This window comes from Rhinolophus sinicus, linkage group LG07 (assembly GCF_036562045.2).
Source record: "Rhinolophus sinicus isolate RSC01 linkage group LG07, ASM3656204v1, whole genome shotgun sequence".
Classification (NCBI taxonomy): domain Eukaryota; kingdom Metazoa; phylum Chordata; class Mammalia; order Chiroptera; family Rhinolophidae; genus Rhinolophus; species Rhinolophus sinicus.
Genome location: NC_133757.1, coordinates 40226851 through 40249413, shown reverse-complemented (window position 1 = coordinate 40249413; position 22563 = coordinate 40226851). Strand labels below are relative to the sequence as shown.

Genomic DNA, 22563 nt, shown 5'->3' with positions numbered 1-22563 from the left:
ACTGGAGTGGTTTTGGTAGTGATCGTTACAGATACAGAGAGCCCTAAGAAGCATTTTCCTTACTGGTTTAAGCCCCCAAACCTTTGTACTCCAACTCGTACTGCTTTATGGATGGAAAATGTTGGTTTATTTCCAATAACTGGGTAGCTATTAAATAAAGAATAAAATCTTAATAAGCCAAGGTTTTCCCTAATTAAAAGGGTTCAAGTTTTTTCAAACACACACACACTCTCCCCTTTATTTAATATATCTGCAACCCACCCCCGAACACGTACCTAAAAAGTACCTATTTGCTAACATAAATACCTAATACCCCTTTGGTTAAAAAAAAAAAAAAAAAAAGACAAAAAACATAAAAGAGAGAGAGAGAGAGAGAAAACCAGTCTCCTAAAGATCTGAGGTTTTTATTGACAGGAGGCAGATTGTTGCATGAATATCACAGTTGTTTTGGTTGTGCAATTGGTCGCATTCTTTTGACATTGGTCAGAAATTAGATCACTGTGCAAGATATCTATAAAATATCAGCACATAATATCTTACCCTAAATTATCTGGCAACTTTGAATGGGCACTATCTGAATGGATGTGTCCTGGGGCATAAGCAGTGATTCTGCTCTAGGCTAGTGGTTTAAAAAAAAAAAATCGATTTATTGCTGCTGGCTCTCCACTCACGTGCTTGGGCAGGACCACAGCCCCACGTCAAATCTCAAAGCATTAAACTCAGGAGAACAGGACTCTCAAGTTACTAGACCTTTTTTCATTGAAAGTTATTTGATTCCAAATAAACACACCAGTCTTGGGTTTTGAGAAGCTCTGCAAAGCAGCTCCATTTATATTTCAACACTGTACTTGGCATTGCAAGCGATAATTAAAGATCAGTGCTCTAGAAGATTTGGAGATTTTGATAAGCAGACCCCATACTGTGTAAGTCCCTTACCTGATTGAGATTTTAGTCACCAACAACTACTGCTGATGTTACCAACAAAAGCCTCACATCTTTGATTTCTGGTTGTAAAACTTTGTTTTAGAAAGGGTGCCACAGAAGAGTATGAGAAAAGAGGGAGAGGCAAATATGAAAGCCAAAATGTAAAAACCTAGCATTGAGAATTTAATAGTCTCTTATGTGAAGTTAAGAGTCTGTCAGCAGACTTTCACAATGCTTCTTGCAGCACTCCTTTCTTTTCCATTCTGCCTGCCATCCGCCCAAACCTGTCTGTCACATAGAGCCATATTTTTATCATAACCTAATTCAGTGGCTCTCACTTCTAGTTGCATAAAGAATCACTTGAGCTTCATTTATCAGAATGACCAATTTAATCTCTGGAGGTAGGGCCTGAGTGTCTGTTTCGTTGTTGTTTTTAATCTTCCCCTGGAGATCCTTGACATGGTAGGTTGACATCCATTGACCTGCATATCTTTTTGTCTCCATTTCCTCCCACAGTCTAACCTGCCATCAATTAATTGGCCTAAAATATAGATGTAATGATTTCCTTCCACTTCTCAAAACCCTTCACGGTCTTCTGGTATCTTTATGGTAAAGTTAAATCACGTTTGTCTACCATTCCAAATCTTCTATGAACCTCTCTTTTACTATCCCCCCCCAAGGGACTCTCCTCGTCAGTAGAGATTGTCTATTCATCATTCCTTACCATTTCTACATCTCTAACCACTTTCCTTTCTTCTTCCCACTAAGTGCCCTCTTCCTCTTAGCTGTTTGTCCAGCTATACCCTGAATGCAGAAATGGCTTTGCCCAATGAACCTCCATGGACTCTCTCAACTTCCATAGGTTCTGCTACTGTGAATTCTAATTCCACATGCTGGTTCCAGTCTGCACAATTAGATGATAAAATCATTGAAAGCAGTGACTGCATCCTCACGGTAGAGGCCAAGTAGACATTACTGCTTTACTGCTAGGTATTGAACCCTTTATTGAATATGAACCCTTAATCCTGGTGATGGAATAAACAGTGTAATATCACTTTGATGATTAGTCTTTATTTTATACTTAGGAAGCATGTATTATTTACTACTTCAAGTCCCAGACTTGTGATTTCACTTTCAACACACCTCACAGTGGCGTTTAGAATATGGATTTAAGAAAACAGACTGATGTACTTCCTGGATATGTCTGCACAAATATACTGGTACCACCATTCACATTTAAGTTAACATGTCCCAATATGGGAAAATCAGAAAATTGGTGTTCTTCCTGGTCCATATTTTCTGATGCCAGAAACCAGGAAATGTCATCTGTTGAATCTGGCCACCTAGGCAATTCGTCAGGAAATTTTTAGTGGAAGAAACTTTGAGGTGTCTTAGAGTCTTAGGTGTCTTCTTGAGAAGTAGAAAGCATGGTTAGTAGGCCTTTTGTATAGCAAGATTTATATCAGTTCTTTTGTTATTTTTTTTAAATGGTTAGTAGCCGGGAGTAAAAAGGCATATGTATTGGTGAAACATTTGATTTTTACCATAAGCCACCTAAGTGTGCATCCATTTGCCTAATGCAGCAGGTGAAAATGAGGCCTTTTCTCTGAGTGTGGGTCTGCCGACTGGAGCTCATGTCATCCTTCCATAACACTAATGCTTTTTCTGAGAGTCCCAGTTTCTGTATGTTTCATGGAAAGCTAAAAATTAAAGTGTTCTGTGAAGTAATCGGAACATAGCATCTTTCTGGATTTTTCTGATTTTTCATTCTTTACAGTCATCTCATCCATATCTGATTCAGCAGCAACATTTTTAGGAACTTCTTCCTAATAAGTCTTTCCAAAGAATTTAATTTCATTTTCATAAAAGTACTCTTTCTCTATATACTGTTTCATAGTTTAATACCAAATTAAATTACATAATTACAAGAATCAGAACAGCTGAGAGAGAAGGGGTCATACCCAGTGTTTATCAGGGAAAATAGGAAAGATGAAGTGACATTTGCGCTGGACCTGGGATTTAGCGGGTAACTCTCTTGGTAGAGAATGTGAAGCAAGCAGTGATGGTGAGCATTACTGGCAAAGGGGTGTCCTGGATGAAGTGTGAGTGCCCGGAAAATATGGGACCTATCAGGAAATCATAAGCCCTTGAGGAATAATATGCCATTTGGATTGCCTTCAATATCAGTATTCATGTTTTAGTACAGGCTGGACGTGTTTCTTTGGGGCAGGTTTTAAAGGGCCTCAGAGACTATGCCAGAGAAGTCGATTGAATGCTGTGGTTTAAAACAGAAACATTTTTATAAATGAAGCATGTCATTGAATGTCAATAGTTAAACATGTCAAAGTAGATCTACTTGGGATGAAACTGCAGATAGGCATGTGGAACTCTACTTACTCAGAGTGTTCTTGGTCTCGGTGTGCAGAAACACGGGTATTGAAAAACGAGCTGGGCTTATTAGCAGAAGGTTGTGGGTTTCAATCCTTCCTGCTTACTTATTAGCCACTTAACACTTATGAGACTCAGTTTTTGCATCTGTAATGAAGATTCCCATCTTGATAGAATTTTTTAAGAAATAAATAATAATAATGCATGAATACTAGTAATAACAAGAATATAATGCTTAGTGAGGACCCTGATCTATAGCAGGCATGCACTAAATTGCAGCTATCATCCTTGTCAGGATTTTCTCAGAAGCCTCAGTGGCTCCTCATGAGCTCCTAAATAGTGTTCAATGCTTTTTGAGCAATCAGCTAGGGACAGAAAGTGTGCTGACTACAACAACCTCCTGGAGGTGTTTAGAATGATCCTGGGTATTGTATGGCTAAGAAATGAACTGGGGAAATAAATAGTAAGGTAAATGAAAAAAAGGTCAAGCATATTTCTAACAAGAACCAATTTTATGTGGCTGCGTTAGACACAGGACACAAAGCCTACACATGTCCAGAGTGGATAGCCTAATATGAGAAACCTCCCTCCCACACACACACAGGTGGGCCCCAACGGGTGTGGCTCCCAATATAACGTTGGACAGGAAATAAACCCACCACACAGAAGAGTATAGGTAAAGCTTGCCTGTCTCAATTTGTCACCAGATGGAAGGGAAAAATGTCTCCCCTGAGCATTTGGAACCACAAGGATTCCCTCATATCTATACCAGTTTGAAGTCTAATTTGTCAGTGTAGTTTTAAAATAAAAACTCAAAACCTTCATTTTTCATATAATCTTGAGTAGATAGTGCCTCTAGGCAACTGGCAAAAGCAACCCTAAATTCCTCTTTGGAATTTGGCAACGTTAACCCAAGGCCAAAGGAATTCCCAGAGATTAGTTTCTAAGGAATATGAGCTCACAATCAATAATCACAGAAAGTCTAAATTGTACAATCATTTTGGGAAAAAAGTTTGTCATTAACCAGTAAAGTTGAATAAGCACATACCCAGTGATCCAGCATTTAAGATCCTATTTTTAAATATATAGCTTCAAAAAGTGTTGCCTGTGTGCACCAAAACTAGTGGCCAGAATGTTGATGGCAGCGCAGTTCATAGTAGACCCAAACTGAAAACAATACATTCGTCCACTCTACAATAGATATGTAGATTATGTTATAATCACATAATGAAATCTTTCACAAGCACCAATGATAAATTGACTACCATTACATATGTCAACATGGCAAACTCTAAGAAACACATTAGACAAAAGAATCATGTCACAGAACAATCCATAATATATGTTTCCACTTATATAGAATGCTAAAAATTAAACGACATAATATTTAGCTTAGTGAGATATACACAGGTGGAAAAACTATTAAGGCCTGAGAATGATTAACTAGAACAGAGGATGTCTCAGGAGGGCCAGTCAAGGAAGGGCCCATTGGAAGTCTATAAAACTACTTGTCACTTTCTTTCTTGAGCTATCTGATGGGTATGTGGGTATTTCTTTTAGGATTTTTCTTTAAACTGCTTATATATGTTTTATGTGTTCTTTTGTATGTATGATATGCATTATGGTAAATATTTTTTTAAAGGAGAATGGAAACTATAAAAGTCCCAAAGACAGAATAGTTGATAGGATACTTACATGTAACTTTCTGGAAGAGGGTTTGAGAAAACGAATGAAGAATAAAAAATTGTCACAGATTCACACCAAAGTTGTATTCCTGGGCAACTCGGACAATCTTTGGACCTTTAAATTGAAATAAGGAAATCATGGGAATTTATTATTCACATCTCTATACCTACTTTCAGTACCACATACTTTATATTTTGTCATTAATCATTTATTATCTTTGTTGTGGTGGTGAGTAAATTGTGGGACATGGAAGTGGAAATGTCTTGGGATACAGATGCACGCAATGTCCATACAGAGTGGTGGGTTTAGTCATGATAATAATGATGAGGTCATGTTGGGAATGAGCACAGGAAGTAAAGAAATGTAAGGTCAGAACATGGAAAAGATCCATTTTTCAGTAATGGGTTAAAACAATAAGGAAACAAAGAGGGGAAAGAAACTAAAGGGAAGATTTTCAAGAAAGAGAAGATGATTGGTGCTGTCAAGTGATTCAACATTAAGAGAGGACGGAATTAAAATTAAATAATGTAATGTGATGATTGTCATCAAGTGCTCATGGGTGATTTTGTACAGAGAGACTTTATTGACCATTAAGAGAAGCCATATGGCCAGAGACTCAAATAGGAATCAGTGCTAAGGATGTATAGAAGCAATGAGCCTAAACCAGTTCTTCAAAATGTTTGATGTTTACAGGATAATTTAAAAATAAAATAGTAATCATTTATTGAGTGCTTGCTATGCACTCACACTGTGAATCACCTTACATGAATTATCTAATTTCATTCTAATAGTAGACTATTTTATCCCTATTTGACAGCTGAGAAAACTGAGGCACATGTATGTTAAGAAACTTGCCAAAGATAACACTGTTAGGAAGTGGACTAGCTGGGATACAGATCTATTAACCAGTCCACTAAACTCATAGAGAGCATCACTTACAAGGAGTGCTAGGTAGAAAAGTGAAAGGAAAGATGTCTTTCAAACACACACACACACACACACACACACACACACACACCCTGAGTATGTTGCTAGGCAAAGAAAAGGAACCGGAAGCTTACAGAAAGGATCATCTTACCCTTTATGTGGTTCCCAGATAGTTGGGAAGATGAAGTTAAGGAGAAAGAGGATTGGTAGATCAGGAATAAATGGGGCCCACAGATTGTCCCCTGAGGTTTAGAAGCAATGGAGCAGAGCTCTGTTACCTACTCATTGAGTCTCTAATCTGCATTTCTTCTGGCAATTCAGTTAGTCTGGTCTTGAGCCTTGAAATGAATTCAATTAAGGAATTGTGGTCTAGAGAGGATATACCTGAAAGTACCTACATATTTAATTCGATGGTTGGGTGGATAGATAGATGGATGAGCTGATTGATGGAGGATGAATGAATGAAGGAGCCAAGAGTTACTGAGCATAAACTGTAGACCAGTATTTATGAAGCCCATTCTTAGAGTAATGATTAACAGCCTCAACTCTGGAGTCAGCCACCTGGGTTCATGTCCTGGCCATTCACAAGCTGTGTGTCCCTGGGAAAGTCATTCATCCTTGCCAAAGCTCAGTTTCCTCACCTATTAAATGGAGCTAGTAATCATACATACTTGTATTAGTTTCCTCGTGCTGCCATAACAAACCACCACAAACTAGGTGGCTTAAAACAGCAATTTATTCTGTCACAGTTGTGGAGGCCAGAGTCTAAAATTAAGGTGTCAGCAGTGCCACACTCCCTGCAGCGGCTCTAGGGAAGAATTCTTCCTTGCCTCTTCCAGCTTCTGGTGGCTCCTAGGGATCCTTGTCTTGTGGCAACAAAAGCCTAATCTCTGCCTCCATCTTTACATGGGCTCTCTTATGTGTCTGTGTGCCTCTTCTTTTTTATTGAATTAGATATAATTGACATATAATATTATATTAGCTTCAGGTGTACAACAGAATGATTCAGTATTTATATATCTTCTCTTATTGTAAGGGCGTCTCATAGGTTTTACTGCCCATTCTAACCCAGCACAACCTCATTTTAACTAATGATAACTGCAAAGATCCTATTTCCAAATAAGGTCACATTCTGAGGTTCCAAATGGACAAGAATTTTAAAGGGGGGGGGGACACTCTTCAATCCACTATACTTCATAGAACTATTATAAGGACTAAGTTAATATAAGAACTTATACAATTAATATATATTAAGTGAATAATAATATAATTAAATTATAAGTCCTTCTGAGAGTATTTAGCATATAGTCAGAGGTTTGAAATATTAGTTCTTACTGAGGTTGGGCGCTTAGGAAATGCTTATTCTTTCCAATCACTGCTTTCTGCTGAATAATAACAATATTCTAGTACAGGTGGAAATGCTGAGTTATTAGATTAATTCATAACAATGCTTGACTCTATCCTTGCAGCTATTTCCTTGAAAAGCACTCGTGGCTCATATTTCTTTCCTGTCTAGTAAAATGACTAAGTAGATAAGATATTAAATAATGATGAAAGACACTTTCATTTTCTAAATTCTTATTTCAGATTTTGAACATCCAGGGGGAAAAATGCTGACCAATCTGCTTATATTCATTTTGTGCCAATGGACTCCTTAGGCAAAAACCTTTCTCTATATGACTTTCCATGTAGCAGAGCTCAGCTTCTCCTGGGACCTAATACCTTCCACAATAATTCGTCTGCAAGTGGCTTTTAAAAGGCATTGTTTTGAAAGAATGCTCAAGACTAAAAACCAAACTGTGCCTGTGGTAAGAGTAGCCCCTAGTTATTTGATGAAATGACAGCTAGAAGATGCAGCCCATTGATATTGAACCCAATGCAAAACGTGTATTTTTAAGATTAAGGAAATAAACAAAAAATATATGGGTATCATAGGCAGAATTTGAAAAAAAAAAAAAAAAAGTGAAGAATCAATGATTTACCCTCCCACTTAAGCAACACGATTTGGAAAAGTGTAAGTGACAGTGAGATGAAGACAAGTGAGTCTTAATATGTGCAACATCTGTTTTGCTCACAACCATATAGCCAGGTGTTGGCACAACTAGTGCATGATTGATACTCAACAAATGTTTGTGGAAGGAAGATGTGGTTGTATTGCTTGCAGGTGGCTGGGAGTAAAGGGAGGAACTTCTTGGGTATTTTTTTCCTGTGGGCACTAATAACTTCACTTCCTAAATTGCTGGTTTTCCTCAAGGCAACTTTCATTCTCTTCTTCTTTTTTCTTTATCTTTTCTGCCCTCCTTTTTGCCCTCTACTTTGAAGTATAAAGTGGCTGATTATTAGGTATTGGTGTGGTGAGCATGTCTGTATGTAACAGAGGGCTGAGAAGAGTGAAAGTGAAGAAAATAAATGTTTGTCCTTTCTCTTCCTCCTAAAGTTCTCAGGTAATAAATTAGCTACCTCTGAGAATTATTTGATTCCAAGGTCATTGGTTGAAATAGATATAATGAACACATCCACCCGAGAATTCTTAATCATTAGAGCAGGTGTTTTTAAACCTGAATCCATATGCAGCAGTCTTAGCCATCCTGAGCCTTATTAAATAGTGTGCAAATTATATACACATCTACACATTTGGTGTGTGTGTGTGTGTATATATATATATTTATGCAATTATTGAAAGGTATTTGTTGATAACTTTTGTTATTCTCAAAAGAACCCCAACTCCAAATAGGTGGAGAACCACGGAATGAGAAGATTTGGTTTAAGTTGTTTGTTTTGCTTTAGAGTTTCAGGTGGGAAAATTCTGAGAAAATTTGAGAGGAAAATGGACAGTGTATGGAATTGCCAAACCGTTTCAGATTTGGCGTCAATAAGAGGCTTTCCTTGAATTCTGACAACTCTGAACTTCTTTCCCTGCTGTTTTTTTATGTGCTCAAAAGTCAGAGTTTGGGATGCATAACTCATTTGTTATCTCTGGTGATTGTTGAAATATCCAGGCAGCCTGATGTCATTTGTTCTCAGAACAGCATCAGGGCCCTTCTGGGCAAATTCACTGATAAGTCATTGAGCAGACAAAGAAGATGATATTTTATGGTACAATGAGCCATCCTTGCACAGCTCATTTAGTTCTAACTAAACTTACAAACCAAACAAAAAAACTAACCTTCTCAAAGATTGAACCTCTTTAAAGACTGTATTTTATTTTTCTTTACATCCCTGGAAGCTTTGGTTTGTCTTTGGTCTGATTTGAACCTATATCTCTTGTGCTCCTCTTACTGAACCCTCAGCTCAGATGAAATGATACATACTTGACTCACATCCCAATTTTATTTTAGCAATTCCTATATGTATTCCCAGATGTGTCTAGGCTTAATTAATGATTTCTGGTGTTCAGCTTTGTGTCAGTAGCAGTTTCTCCACTTAAATATCCGTGGTAGTGATGGTGGTGGTGGTGCTTGATAAAGCCTCCTGTATTGTTCCGGACACTGTTTTAATTAATACAATTATTTCCACACAATTTACTTATTTATTGATTCCTTCATTCACAGAACATTTTTAGGCACCTTCTGTGTACTAGGGATGCTTCTAGTTGCAAGGGAAACAGAAAGATAAATATTATACATAAAGTCACTGCCTTGGGCTAGGTCAGGGCATGTGGCAATCTAGATAGGCCGAGGATGTAAGCCTACTGAAGCCTACAATCTTTAAATAAATTGGTTTAGTATTTATTTAGAGTAGTGGTTCTCAACTGGGAAGATTTTGCCCCATCCATTCCCCACCCCCAGGAAAATTTGGCAATTCTGGAGACATTTTGGTTGCTACAAATGGGATACTCCTGGTACCTGGTTGGCAGAGGCCAGGGATACTGGTAAATATTGATAGGAATGGGACCATCCCACTGATCAAAGAATTATTCCCTTCGTAATGCCAATAGTGCTGAGGTTGTAAAGCCCTGATTTAGTGGAAGCAATATTCCCTCAGACAGAGGCCAACTGCTGTAAATAGAGAGGATGGAGACCGTGGAGGCAGTGTCCTTCCTTTGAGGTCCTGAGCAAGTCAGTTCTTACTGAATTGACCAAGAACCAGAGCCCCTTCTGAGATAGAATTTCCTTCATCTCAATGACATTTCCAGGGATGATTAGCATTCCTCAAAGATTGGCATCTTGGTGGCCTTGAGGTTGCCTACCCCATCACTGGCCTCTGCTTATTCTGAGGGGCTTACAGTTAGGGAGGAAGAAAGGCAGGTATACCAAAAACTCTGATGCTGTGTGCTCAATGCCAAGAGAGCTCCATGAAATTAATGCTTTGGGATCACAGAGCAATTAAACTCTGTCTGGGAGGTCTGGGAAGTCTTTACAGATGAGGTGACATGTGACCAGGGGCTTTGAAGGAGGTATTTACCAAATGGCTGAAAGAAAACACTCTCCTTTTTGAAGCCATACTCTGCATGATTGCATTGATAACCAGTGAGATGTGTTTGGCTGCCCTTTCATGAAAACCTGCTTCTGTGTTGTTCTACATTGAGCAAGATTCCTTTACAAATCGTGCAAGCCCAACTTTGCAGTCTTTCTTCTCGCTTTCTTTTTCATATTAAAGATTTCAGTAGGAGGTGGTTTCACCTGAGTACTTGTAGGTGTTAGTTCAGCAGTACTTCAGAGGTGTAAATTTTCAGTAAAAGAGTGCAGACTTGGTTTTTGGATTTTTTGTTGTTGTTGTTGTTTTCACATTTTTATTGGGGGCCATTGTGGGGGACATCCCCGTCAGTGGAGCTGCTCATAGCTTCTTTAGCCACTCCAAACGGGGTGGCTGGGTAGGTAGGGCATGTTTCCATCATCTCGGACAGACACTGGAAGTTGTAGGGTGTGACCTGGTTGATCATGGGGGTATATTTGGTGTAGGTGCGGGGAGAGGGAGGGGTAGAATTATAGTGAGGCCCTCAATGGTGAAGGATGAGACCAGTACCGGCTCCTTGGCCCAGGCATTCTTGAAGAAGGCAGCAAGTCTCCCGGCCATGTTGGTCTCCTGGTTCTTGTTTTTAAAGTTTATGTGTATTTATTTATTTGCTAATGCTTCTAATAAAGTTTTCTCCCAGGTGTGGCCTTAGCTAGCTTGAAAATATATGGAAAGCATACTTCATAGTCTGTGTAGATATTTATAAATGCTTTTCAAATGCAATCTATGTTCTGACCCATGGCTGTGTCCTGTAGGAAAATCCAAGGGAACACCATTACCCACAAATTCGTGTTACATTTAAAGTCGTTACACTAATTTATTTGTGAAGCTATTAATTGGAAAATTGGTTGTAATAGTTAGAAACAAAAGAATGGGAGAAATGTTAAATTTCTGATACAATAAAATAGTAAGCTTTTCATAGTGGAACCGCTAGGAAGTCACAGGATTTCTCTTTACTCGCAGGAAATTGTACATTGATTTAAGGTTCCCACACAATATGGAAAATGCTCTCTTTCACTTCAGAGTCAGTTATGACATAACGTGAGGGGTAACTTTGTATACTTGAAACTAACGTTTAAAAAATTTGTCCTCTTCTTGGTGACTTTACAAAGACCTTTTATTAGTATTTTCATGTTGGAAATATGCTATAGGCATCTTTAGGAGATTTTGCGGATTCTGTTCCAGACCACTAGTAAAGCGAGTATTGCAATAAAGCAAGTCATAATCGTTTTTGCTGGTGGTGGCTCATGCCTTCAATGTAAAAAAAAATGAAACATCTGTGAAGTGCAATGAAACCAGGGTTGCCTGCAGTTCAATTTTAAAATGTTTTCCTCTTTTTTTTTCTTTTCGTTTGGACTACACGCCATGTAGTTACAAACATAGATGTTAGTTTAATTTTTCATCAAAATGTTTTTGTTTTGTTTTTTATTTTAGTCTGATGCCAATGCAAGTTACTTAAGAGCAGCTCGAGCTGGACACTTAGAAAAAGCCCTTGACTACATAAAAAATGGAGTTGACATCAACATTTGCAATCAGGTTAGTTGTGGTTATTGTTGTTGTTTATTTTTCAGTTTAAATTTTAAAAATCCAGACTTTAAATTCCTTAAATCTTTCATTAGATATTACCTACCAAGACTTCCTCTTTATTGCCAGTTTTTTCATTCAATTTCATCAGCTTGAATTATCAAATTATTCTCTGCTTTCTTAGAGGAGTGCTCATAAATGTAGCTTTGTGTCTTTTAGTAATTCCTAAAATTTAGTAAGCAATGATATCACAAGAGCCCACCTAATTTTCAAGTACTTTTATTCCTAATTCAAGTTCCTACACTGCACGTAAGCAAATGATTGCTGGTGGGATATTATCTTCAGAAATCTTCGTAGACTGTTTCCTGCTCTGTTTTCAACCTGCTGAGTAACGCTTTCCCTTCGCTTTTAATCAGAATGGGTTGAACGCACTCCATCTTGCTTCCAAAGAAGGCCATGTAGAAGTTGTTTCTGAACTGCTGCAGCGGGAAGCCAATGTAGACGCAGCTACCAAGGTAAGTATAACACATTTAATGCTTTTTACCACTTGCCAAATTCAGTGAGGATTCAGCCCTTGATAAGAGTCAGGGCTTGTTTCTCATGAAACAAGAGTCAGGGCTTGTTTCTCTTGTCAACTTGGTTCTCCTTGGGGAATTTAAAACAGAGAGATTGGATATTTTGTAAATTGTCAAAACAGAGAGAGAAAGATGGGAGAGTTGATGTGTCTTGCTTTTCATTTTACAGAAAGGAAACACAGCATTGCATATAGCATCGTTGGCCGGGCAAGCAGAGGTGGTAAAAGTCTTGGTTACAAATGGAGCCAACGTCAATGCACAATCTCAGGTAAACCAACACCCGTATTGCAAAGTAATTTTGTTATTATAATGTGCAAATAATGTTCTCTGGGTCAGGTGTTTGCTTGGTTCACATAGCCTCTAAGAATACGCTACTTAAGAGCATGGTCAATGAATAGTTCATTTATTGCAGATTATTTAAATTCATATATATCCTCATCTGCAGTACCAATGTGTGAGAGGTAGAGATTTTTAAAAAGTCTTCCAGCTATGTATAACTAGTAGTCATAGATATAAATGTTTGGGGATATCTGTGATGTCTTCTACTGTTTCATAATGCTAGCTCAGGTCCAGTCTCAGTATTTATTAACCTACAAAGGAAATGGAGATGCCCTTAGAAGTTCAGAATATATCAGTGCTTTATCTAGTTGAAAAGGGGAAGACCCCACTTAATTCCTGTTTATTAAGGCATCATTGTTGTTCCTTGAAACAGATTAAAAAGAAAAAAGCCAAGCAGAATAAACTTAAAAAATACCCAAACTTTTAAATTTCCAGATTCTTTGTACTGAATATATACTAATAATTCGTTCAGTAGGTCCTCTGATAAGTTCTGAGAGTCTTGTATGAAGTTCTGAGAACACCAATAGATTATCATTTGATAGATTTTGAGCCTAAAAGAATTAACTTTATTGTAGGTCCTCGTTATCCAAATTGTTCATTATTTGAGTCCCCATGGACATGAGGTTCTTTAGGAAAGCAATCATCATAACACAAATCTTCACTAAGGACCTGACCATTTTTAAAGTTGGTCCCTACTCAAGCATTCCTTCCAATTGAATGCTGACATCTATTCCAGTTTGTCAGTGTCTCCCTCAGGGTGTTGGTTACTCAACACATTGATTAGAGAACAAAATTGCGAGTTTTGCAAAAGATGAAACAGTATTTGATGAAGTCAGGAAAAGTGAGGGGGGAGAACTGCACAGCTAAGCTGTGGGAATGTGGCTTTCAGGCAGCATTAGATCGGACAGTGTGGGAAAAATCAGGATGTTTCCAATAGGTGTTTCAAATGAGAATGATTAAAAATCAGAACATTAGATGGCACAAAAATTAAGTGAGGCTTTTGGTTCTCAAATACTTTTGCAAAAATCTATCTTCTTGCTTCTGCTGTGAATAAAATAAAAAAGTCAAGTGAAGGATGTCAAGCTATTATACAATTTTGTTGGAAACTTATACTCACTGTTTTCCACAAAAATCATATTTGGTTTAGTCTTTGTTCATCCTGAGCACGTGTACATGAATGCAGTTATAACCTACATTTTGTTAAATCATCTAAACTTGCTTTTACAATTTCTAGTTCTATCTTTCAAGATGAAGTCTCAGTCAAACTTTTTTTCATTCTTTACTATGGCCCTTTTATCTCCATGTTAAGAGCATTTGATTTCCCGAGCCTTTTTCAGTACTGATTATCTTTCGATAACAGAAGCCTGCTATATTTTATGGGTCCACAGAATTTCAATAATTTCTTCCCTTGTTACTACAGCCATAGCAATGGCAGCTCAGATGTCATTAAATATCAGTATCATGGAAAAGACACTGCGCAGTGCTTCCAACCCTATGATTTCTTGTATATTTGGGCCAGTTCCTTTCCAGCTCCCGTGGTTGGACCTTTGTTACTTGGTCTATGCCACTTATTCTGATTCCTTATGAGAGTTCACTTGGAGTAATAACATTTTCCAGAAAGGAAAGATACAAAATTGAATATTGACAAGTATAGTACTTTGAGAGAGATATAGACTGGCTGACTACAAGAGAGGCTTTTAAACCTATATTTATTTTTTTCAATGCCCCTATAACTTTTTACTGGAAAAATAACTAGTGTTAAGCTCTGAGATAGTGGGACAACTCTTGAATCCATTTCATTTCCTCCCCCTGCCCCGGCCAGGGATGAAAAATAAAAATAAACTTCCTTCTTTTAAACATTGTACCCATTCTTGAATAATGTTTAGAGCAGCCATAGTGTTAAACTTTCTCTGTATTGTCTGGGAGAAACTGCCGCTTGAGTAAAATCCGAATCACATTTGATTTCAATTTGTACACATTCCCTAGTGATGATGAAGTGAAAGAGAAGATCACAGGCTGTAAAGTTCTCCCAGGTCCTTGCAGCTGTGCTTGGCACGCCCTGCCACACAGCTCACAGCAGAGCATGTCTCCCTTCATCTGGACACCTGTCCCCATATGCCTTCTGAACTGCCTTGTTCCGTGGACAGAATAAGTAATGAGATGGCCATGCAGCCGAATGGAGTTTCTGTGATCATTCCTGGTAGCAACTTTTCAACAGGAGCTCTTCTCAAGAACAAGCCATTCTGCCATTACATGAGATTAACTTCCATTTAGGTGGGAGCACATTAAAATATCACAGAAATATTAATATTCAAGAAAGACAGCATCCAGTTGGTTGGAGCGCATCCTCTCAACCACAAGGTTGCCAGTTCAACTCCCACAAGGGATGGTGAGCTGTGCTCCCTGCAACTACTAACGGGCAACTGGACCTGGAGCTGAGTTGCACCCTCCACAACTAAGACTGAAAGGACAACAACTTGGCTTGGAAAAAAGTCCTGGAAGTACACACTGTTCCCCAATAAAGTCCTGTTCCCCTTCCCCAATAAAATCTTTAAAAAAAAAAGAAAGAAAGAAAGAAAGAAAGAAAGAAAGAAAGAAAGAAAGAAAGAAAGAAAGAAAGACAGCATCACTGTCTGAGTGAAATTTTACCCTGTAGTCAATATTTAATAGCCAACAAGAAATAGTGTAAAAAGTGTCCTCACCTTCCTTAAATGTAAAAATCCTCCTTATCTTGAAAATAAAAACAACATCGGGCAATATCAAATTCTGATCTTAGAAACTGAGGCTCTATAAACTAACAATTCGTACATATTATTTTAAACTAATCCTCATCATTGCCTTGCTCTTAGGTCTTAAGTTGATTAACTCTTTCTTGTATCACTTAACATCCCAGGAATCATGTAGGCCTACCCTGAGAAAGAAATCAGGTGGAGTAATTAAACTGTGACTATAAAGAACTCTACTCTGATTTAGTCCTTAATACTTTGTACTAAATACAGCAACACTCAAACTGCCATGTCAAATGACATCTCTCACTATTTTTTCCTTCTCTTTCTTTATACTGTAAGGTACCAAAAAAAGCAAAGAGGCAAAATATATTTCAAATGATATTTTATCTTAACTACCAAAGTATTTTAAATGGACAAGTCTTCATAGTGGTGTTAACAAAGAAAAGACCCTTTAATTAAACCAGGGCCTCCTTTGTTTTTCTGTGATTTTAATGTTTCTTATATTGGGGTGATTGGGTCCTAATTAAGTCAAACAAGGGTGTGGGCCAGATAGATCCTCTCTGAACTTTGACCTTATAGCATACCTCTAATCTAACCAACCTTTACAAAAATCAGTGTCATATGTAAATCAGTGTAAATCAATGCAGATCTATCTTGATGTCCTTAACATTTTAATTAAGAGCAACACTTTATGATGTACAAAGGCTGGCCGTAGGAAACTAGTTTGGATAAGAAACTTTCATGGATGAAATTTAAGCCCTTAAATGAAATAACAAGAGGACTTTCTACATAATTTTACTTTATTTTGGTGGGTATTAGGCAGCATGCCTCAGTACTATCTATAAAATTATACGTCTGTAGAATTGCGTGCTTATAATAACACCACAATAAACATTCAGAGCAGAAGGTATTGAACATATTGGATGAAATCAGACATCAAAGAGCATACTCAGTGTGGAGCTGCTCTGCCTTTTGAGAATTGAGTAGATTGTTGCTACAGAAAAGAAAATGTAAATTGGGCACCCATATGTTCCTTTTGGACAGCTCTTTCTTTTGGAAATTTCCTAAATTAGGAAATTAATATAAAACAGTGGTGTACTTGTATTAAGAGAGAAAAATAACATTTTTTTTTCTTGAAATCTGACCATTCTCCTACCGCAGATGCTATTTCACAGAAAATCATTTCAGCTATAGGTTGTCCAATGACAACACTTTGAATTCCTTGGGCCTTAAGCCTTTTTGCACTAAAGAGTAATGGTGATGTTTTTAGTCACTCTTTCCAAAGGATACTTAACAATTATCTTCCTAGAGCCATAACTAAATAGTATGTATGTGTTCTTATACCTCATTCATCCTTTTTTGATAGATGAAATTAAGGTTGGCCTTTGATGTGTCCCTACAGATTATTTGAGGGTGGGGAGGAGAGATTTGGCAGAAAACAAATTGAGAAGGCTAGAGAACGGACCTGGAAGAGCAAACAGAAAATATCATGCCTACCCTGTGGTTGAAGAAGGGCAGCCCAGTTTGTCTCAAAGTCCAACCAAGACAAGTCCTACCTACATATCAAGGACGAGGTAGTTCCCTTAAAGAATGTAAGGGTGATATTGTCAAAGGAAGGGGAAACAGAGGCGGATTCACCAAAACTAAAGCAAAAGAAAATAAACACTCAAATGCCCACTTATAAAACTGAAATTTGCTTACCAAAATATTTTATCAATATGGACAGCAGTAGAATGAGACCATTCAATGCCATCTATGATTCCATTTATATGAAATGTCCAGAACAGGCAAATCTGTAGCGACAGAAAGTAGATAAATACTTGTCAGAGAGCATGAGAAGGGGCAAATGGGAAGTGAATATGAAAAGTACAGAGTTCCTTTTGGGGATGATGAAATGTTCTGGAATTAGATGGTAGAATGGTTGCCCAACTTTGTCAATATACTAAAAAACCACAAATCGTACACTTTGAAAGGGTGAGTTTTATGATATGTGAATCATATAGCAATAAAAATAGGTAAAACTGAAGGAATATGAAAGACCATGACTATTCAGAAAATGACCAATTTTCACATAATGGCTGTAGGATGACAAGCACTCAAAAAAGAAAAAAGGAAAAGGAAAAGCTGTTGTGTAAAACAATTAATTATGGGGCTCCACCTTTCTGTGACTCTTGTCTATATGTTACTTCTGAGTAATTCCAGTTCTATACGGTTCACTCTCTGCCATTGTGAAAAGGGCTGTGGAATAATTTAAAGGTAGCACTTCTTAAGAATCACTCCTTGGAAGCGCCACATATGTAAGAATAGCATACCCTAAATCTCAGTGCCTGATTTTGGATTTTCTTCATGGGTCATGAAATGTTTGGTTATGGAAGGTAGTCTCAAGAACAGTGGACATACACTGGGCTAGAAGCCAGATATTGGTAAGTAGACCTGTGTTTCTTAGGTAAGCTTGAACTACAACAGACCTCTGCCCTAAAGTTGAGAATCCACTGACAAAAATAATCTAGTTGAAACTCATGTCTGAGAGAATAACATCCATTTTGAAATTTTTCCTTAAAATCTTTACTCCTAAAATTCCAGCAGATGAGGAAAGACATATGCTCACTAGTTCACTGAGCTATAAGAAAAATCCACACTGGCTTTCCCCTTTTTTTCTTAATAGTTTTGACTGTTTTAATTTTGTTTTGATTTTTAAGGGATATGTAAATCAACCAATGGTTAAAAATATTTTATTTTGGTCAAATAAGAAAAAGATAAAATAGATAGCTATATGATAAGGGTCAGCCTAACTACATTTCAATTTCCCTCATATCTCTGGGAAGAGTGACAAAGATGAAACACACACAGATAGATGCACACACACACGCACACACACACATACACATATTGTGTTGAAATTATTCTGTTTTATGCTTAATGTTGATAAAACCTTTCATAATAGAACAGAGTAACGTGAACTTCAGTGATGTTACTGGGCAGATAATTTTAAAGGAAGAAGCTTGAATGCTGTGTCATATTCTATCACCTCTAATTTTGTGTCTCTTATCTTGAGTTTGGAAACCAGATAACCTAGCTTGTTACAGTTCTGCAAGTACAATAGAGGAATTCTCTGATGAATAAAGTATATATTCCATGGTAGATTTGTTATGTGATCACTTTTATTTGCTTAAAGATCTTTTAAACTTATTTCCTAATTCTCAGCGTTTAGCAAAAAATATGAGGTCACCAGAGGTTGAATTATTGATAAGTAAGGTAATCATATAGTAATTGATATTTACAATGATGAACCTAAACCTTTTTAGGTTCACAAAGCCCTTTTAGAATTACAAAAGTTTGAGTAATATTTGGTGACATTTATTTAAAATATATTTACTTTTATTCTTTGAATTCACGTAATGTATACAAAATTTCCAGAGCATTCAGTTAAATAGAACTACATTCTAAAAAATTTTATTCAGAGAATCTATTATAGTTTTAAATATTTGTTTTGATGTATATACCTTGCAATGAGATTTTTAAATATTACAGTATTTCGTAGATATGAAACGGTTATTCTAAAGAAACACATATGCAACATATTTTTTAATAAGAAGCTTAAGACGTATTGTACACATTCATTTGCTTGAGTCCAAGTTCTTTGGCAGGTAGGAACATTTCAGACAAACACATACACATATAGAGAATGTATATACATATATATGTATGAATATATATGTATAAATGTGTATATCTGCATATGCATATATATATATATATATATTCTGCACATGGAAATTCTATATCTTTGCAAAGAAATGCAAGAAAGGGAACACAAAAAATAGACTACTTATTGAATTCTACTTTGAAATTGAAGTATGCCTTTTTGCGAATTGGTATTCTTTCCATTGCTCTAAGTTACTCCATCTGTGGTAACTGGATATAAATTCCTTTCAAAGTAGGAACTATTTCATTGCTTAATTTTATGTGAAATTATTGCATCTTTTATTTAAAATAGGTAATGCTTGGTAGCTACTATGATCAAATGTATTTTTCTTCATGTCCTCATGGCATCTAATAAAATGTTTTACTCATAATAGGAACTCAATTAAGTGGTTGATAATTAAACGAATGTACTTATCTAAAGTGTATATATTCATAAAAATTTTACTTAGACTATAAACTATGAACTACTTTCAAATTATGAATTATGAAGTATAATTGGGAATGATATTTATCTTATAAATTCTACTTAAACTATTGTGCTTAGGTTTTTTTAATAAATATGACAGTCTACATTAAAGTATTATTAAGATGATTATATATAAGCATTTCCTGGAGCATATAATATCATCAGTACAGTGGAAAATTAGATTGGCTCTAGAAGGCCACAAACATTGTATTTTTTATTTTGCAGAATGGTTTCACACCTTTGTATATGGCAGCCCAGGAAAACCACCTGGAAGTTGTCAAGTTTCTCCTTGACAACGGTGCAAGCCAGAGCCTAGCCACAGAGGTAAGACATTTTGGTTCTTTCTAAGGCTAAGGTTACATGTTTCTCGGGCATTTTGTAAACCTGGTGTTGTAACATTGAGACTCTGTGTCACTGGTATTTTAGTTTTAGTTGTATATTAATGTGGAGATTCATGTTTTATGAAATACATTAAAAAGTCGATTTTTTAATTTTAAAGAGTTTTCCATTGCATAGATACCCTTTCCACGTTTGCCTAGCTCTATCCTCTGATGGAGCTATTTATTTAATATTTACATATTTGCTTGAGAACACTTTTCTGTTTCTTCTAATTTTGTTTCAAAGACAATCACTGTTTTGAAATATTTCTATAAAACATAAGTTTTAAATCTGTTTTTTTCCCCCCAAATTTAAGTTAGGATAATTATAATAATTGAATTTATAAATTTCTGAAGTGAACCAATTAGATTTAATTCATATTTATAAGCAAAACTAGTATACATTTTTAAGTGTTAGATAAAGGTGATAGTTGAAAAAAGCTTTGAATAGAAGAGCAATTTTTAAATTAAAAGTTATTTACGTCAATTGTCCTGTCGTAGGTTATACAGTTTATGTTTTAAACTAATCCGGATGGAAGATTGTGATCCCTTATGAAGTGTATCACTATAAATCTATGCTGATCTCTAGTCAAAGAAATATTAATTTATTAATCAGATAAAGAATGAGATCCAGTCTTATGCCCATGAGATGAGGGGAAAATTTGAGGAATAGAAATTGAACTTTCCTGTATTCTTGGTTAAGGTGATAGTTGGCTGCAACACTTTTGCAGATAATTTGTCAGTGACTATTAAAAAATTAATACTTACATACCTTGTAACTTAGCAATTCCACTTTTCCAAATTGTATTACAGATACAGTAGAGGGAGAATGCAATACATTATATGAGAAGTTAAACATAATGAATAATATTTTTTTTAACTGGAAGGAACCAAAATATGCATCAATTAGGACACCTATTTAATCAATATTGGTACACTTACACAATAAAATGCTGTTCAGCATTGTTAAAAACAAGCCAAGGCTGGATGTATTGATGGAGGAAAGTGTCTTTAGTGTAGTGTTATCAGTAGTTTATTCTGAGGAATTAGCAGGGAGCCTTACTTTCTCTTTACAGCCTTCAGTACTGTAGAGGATTTTTATCGGAGAATGGATTATTTTTATAATTATATTCTTCAAGCTAGTTAAGTCATAACTACTGGTTGATAACAAAAGAAAAACTACTTGATAGATGTAGAGCAGTGCCTCTTTCACACCTGGGGTATGGCTAGCCTGAGTGCAGTGCCTCAGGTACGACGTGCAGGTTTTATCACAGTATGTAGGGAAAATGGGGACAAGAGGGGACATTGTTGAACAAGAGAAAATCCATTCCAATTTTTGAATGGGCATACTAAATAATGTAAATAGCCCAATGAAAATGATTAAATCCTTTCTTCATCCATGAAGGACAGGTAGAATTCTTCTTTAGACTTTGATGTACACATCACTAAGTATCTCTCCTTTAGAAGCAAACGTAAGCCCCACGTTCTGCTAATAGATCTGAATTACCTTGTACACCAATCATCAGTAGCTCACTGTTCTCTGGTATTTAAGCTTCAAGAGATGCACGACAACTAACTTAAAGAAAAATAGTCTGTGAGATCCTCAAACCACTAGTGTAGTCTTTTGGCAAAGGTATATTTAAAATTATATTTTACTCCTTTGTATTAGTTTAAGCTCATGTTGTCTTTTTTTTTTTGGTAGCTTTAAGAAAAGAAACAATAAATATTCTAAGAACAAGTCACATTTATGTCTTCATGAGGCTTGCTGGTGCCTCACTGTATAAACAGCAGCTCTCTGATTATCTAGAGATATTTAAGCCTTTGACTGAATTTTAATCTCTTCTTTTGGATTATTAGTATTAGAGAATAAAAAGAACAGCACAAAATAAGATGTTTTATTCTCACAATGTTCTCAGCATGGTGTACTCTCTTATTAGACTTTGGTGTCATTTATACAGAAGCCTGTATTTACAGAACAAATAGTAGGAGGCAATGAAAGGATCATTTAGATGGCAAATTTTAACAGGATTTTTAATTCATTCAGTGATGCGATATTGCCAAGGTCTTGAATACATATTTTTTACTTGTAGCTTGCATGTATGGAACAAGTTTTTGGCATGACAGTGGTTTTTAAACCATTTCTATATTACTGTGTACTGCTTCATATATACTGTATCTTCCTTCTTTTGCTAATTAAGATTCTGAATCACAAGGTAAATTTATGTGTTCATTTATTCCACTAGTAATTATTAAGCACCTATTATGTGCTAGATATTCCACAAGGCAATGAATTTTCACATGTCCTTTTGGTTTATAATTTTCTCTTATATTTTGCTCTTAAGAGCAAACCAAACTATTTAAACTTGGTTTGGAAACAAAATCTATAGCTGCTAATTTTAGATACTAACAACTTTGTGTGTCTGTCTTTAACTGACTTCTTCAGGAAGCACATTCTTTTTATTCTATTT

At 36.3% G+C, this 22563-nt stretch overlaps 1 protein-coding gene across 31 annotated transcripts in view; it reads left to right on the top strand.

Moving 5' to 3' along the window:
* Positions 1–22563, top strand: part of ANK3 (ankyrin 3) — a 591144-nt gene that overhangs the window by 374473 nt on the left and 194108 nt on the right. For all 31 annotated transcript variants that reach the window (XM_074339473.1, XM_074339469.1, XM_074339468.1 and 28 more), the window contains 4 exons: positions 11815–11916; positions 12321–12419; positions 12649–12747; positions 19944–20042. In XM_074339473.1, coding sequence (XP_074195574.1) covers positions 11815–11916; positions 12321–12419; positions 12649–12747; positions 19944–20042 — 399 coding nt within the window. The remainder of the gene's footprint in view (positions 1–11814; positions 11917–12320; positions 12420–12648; positions 12748–19943; positions 20043–22563) is intronic.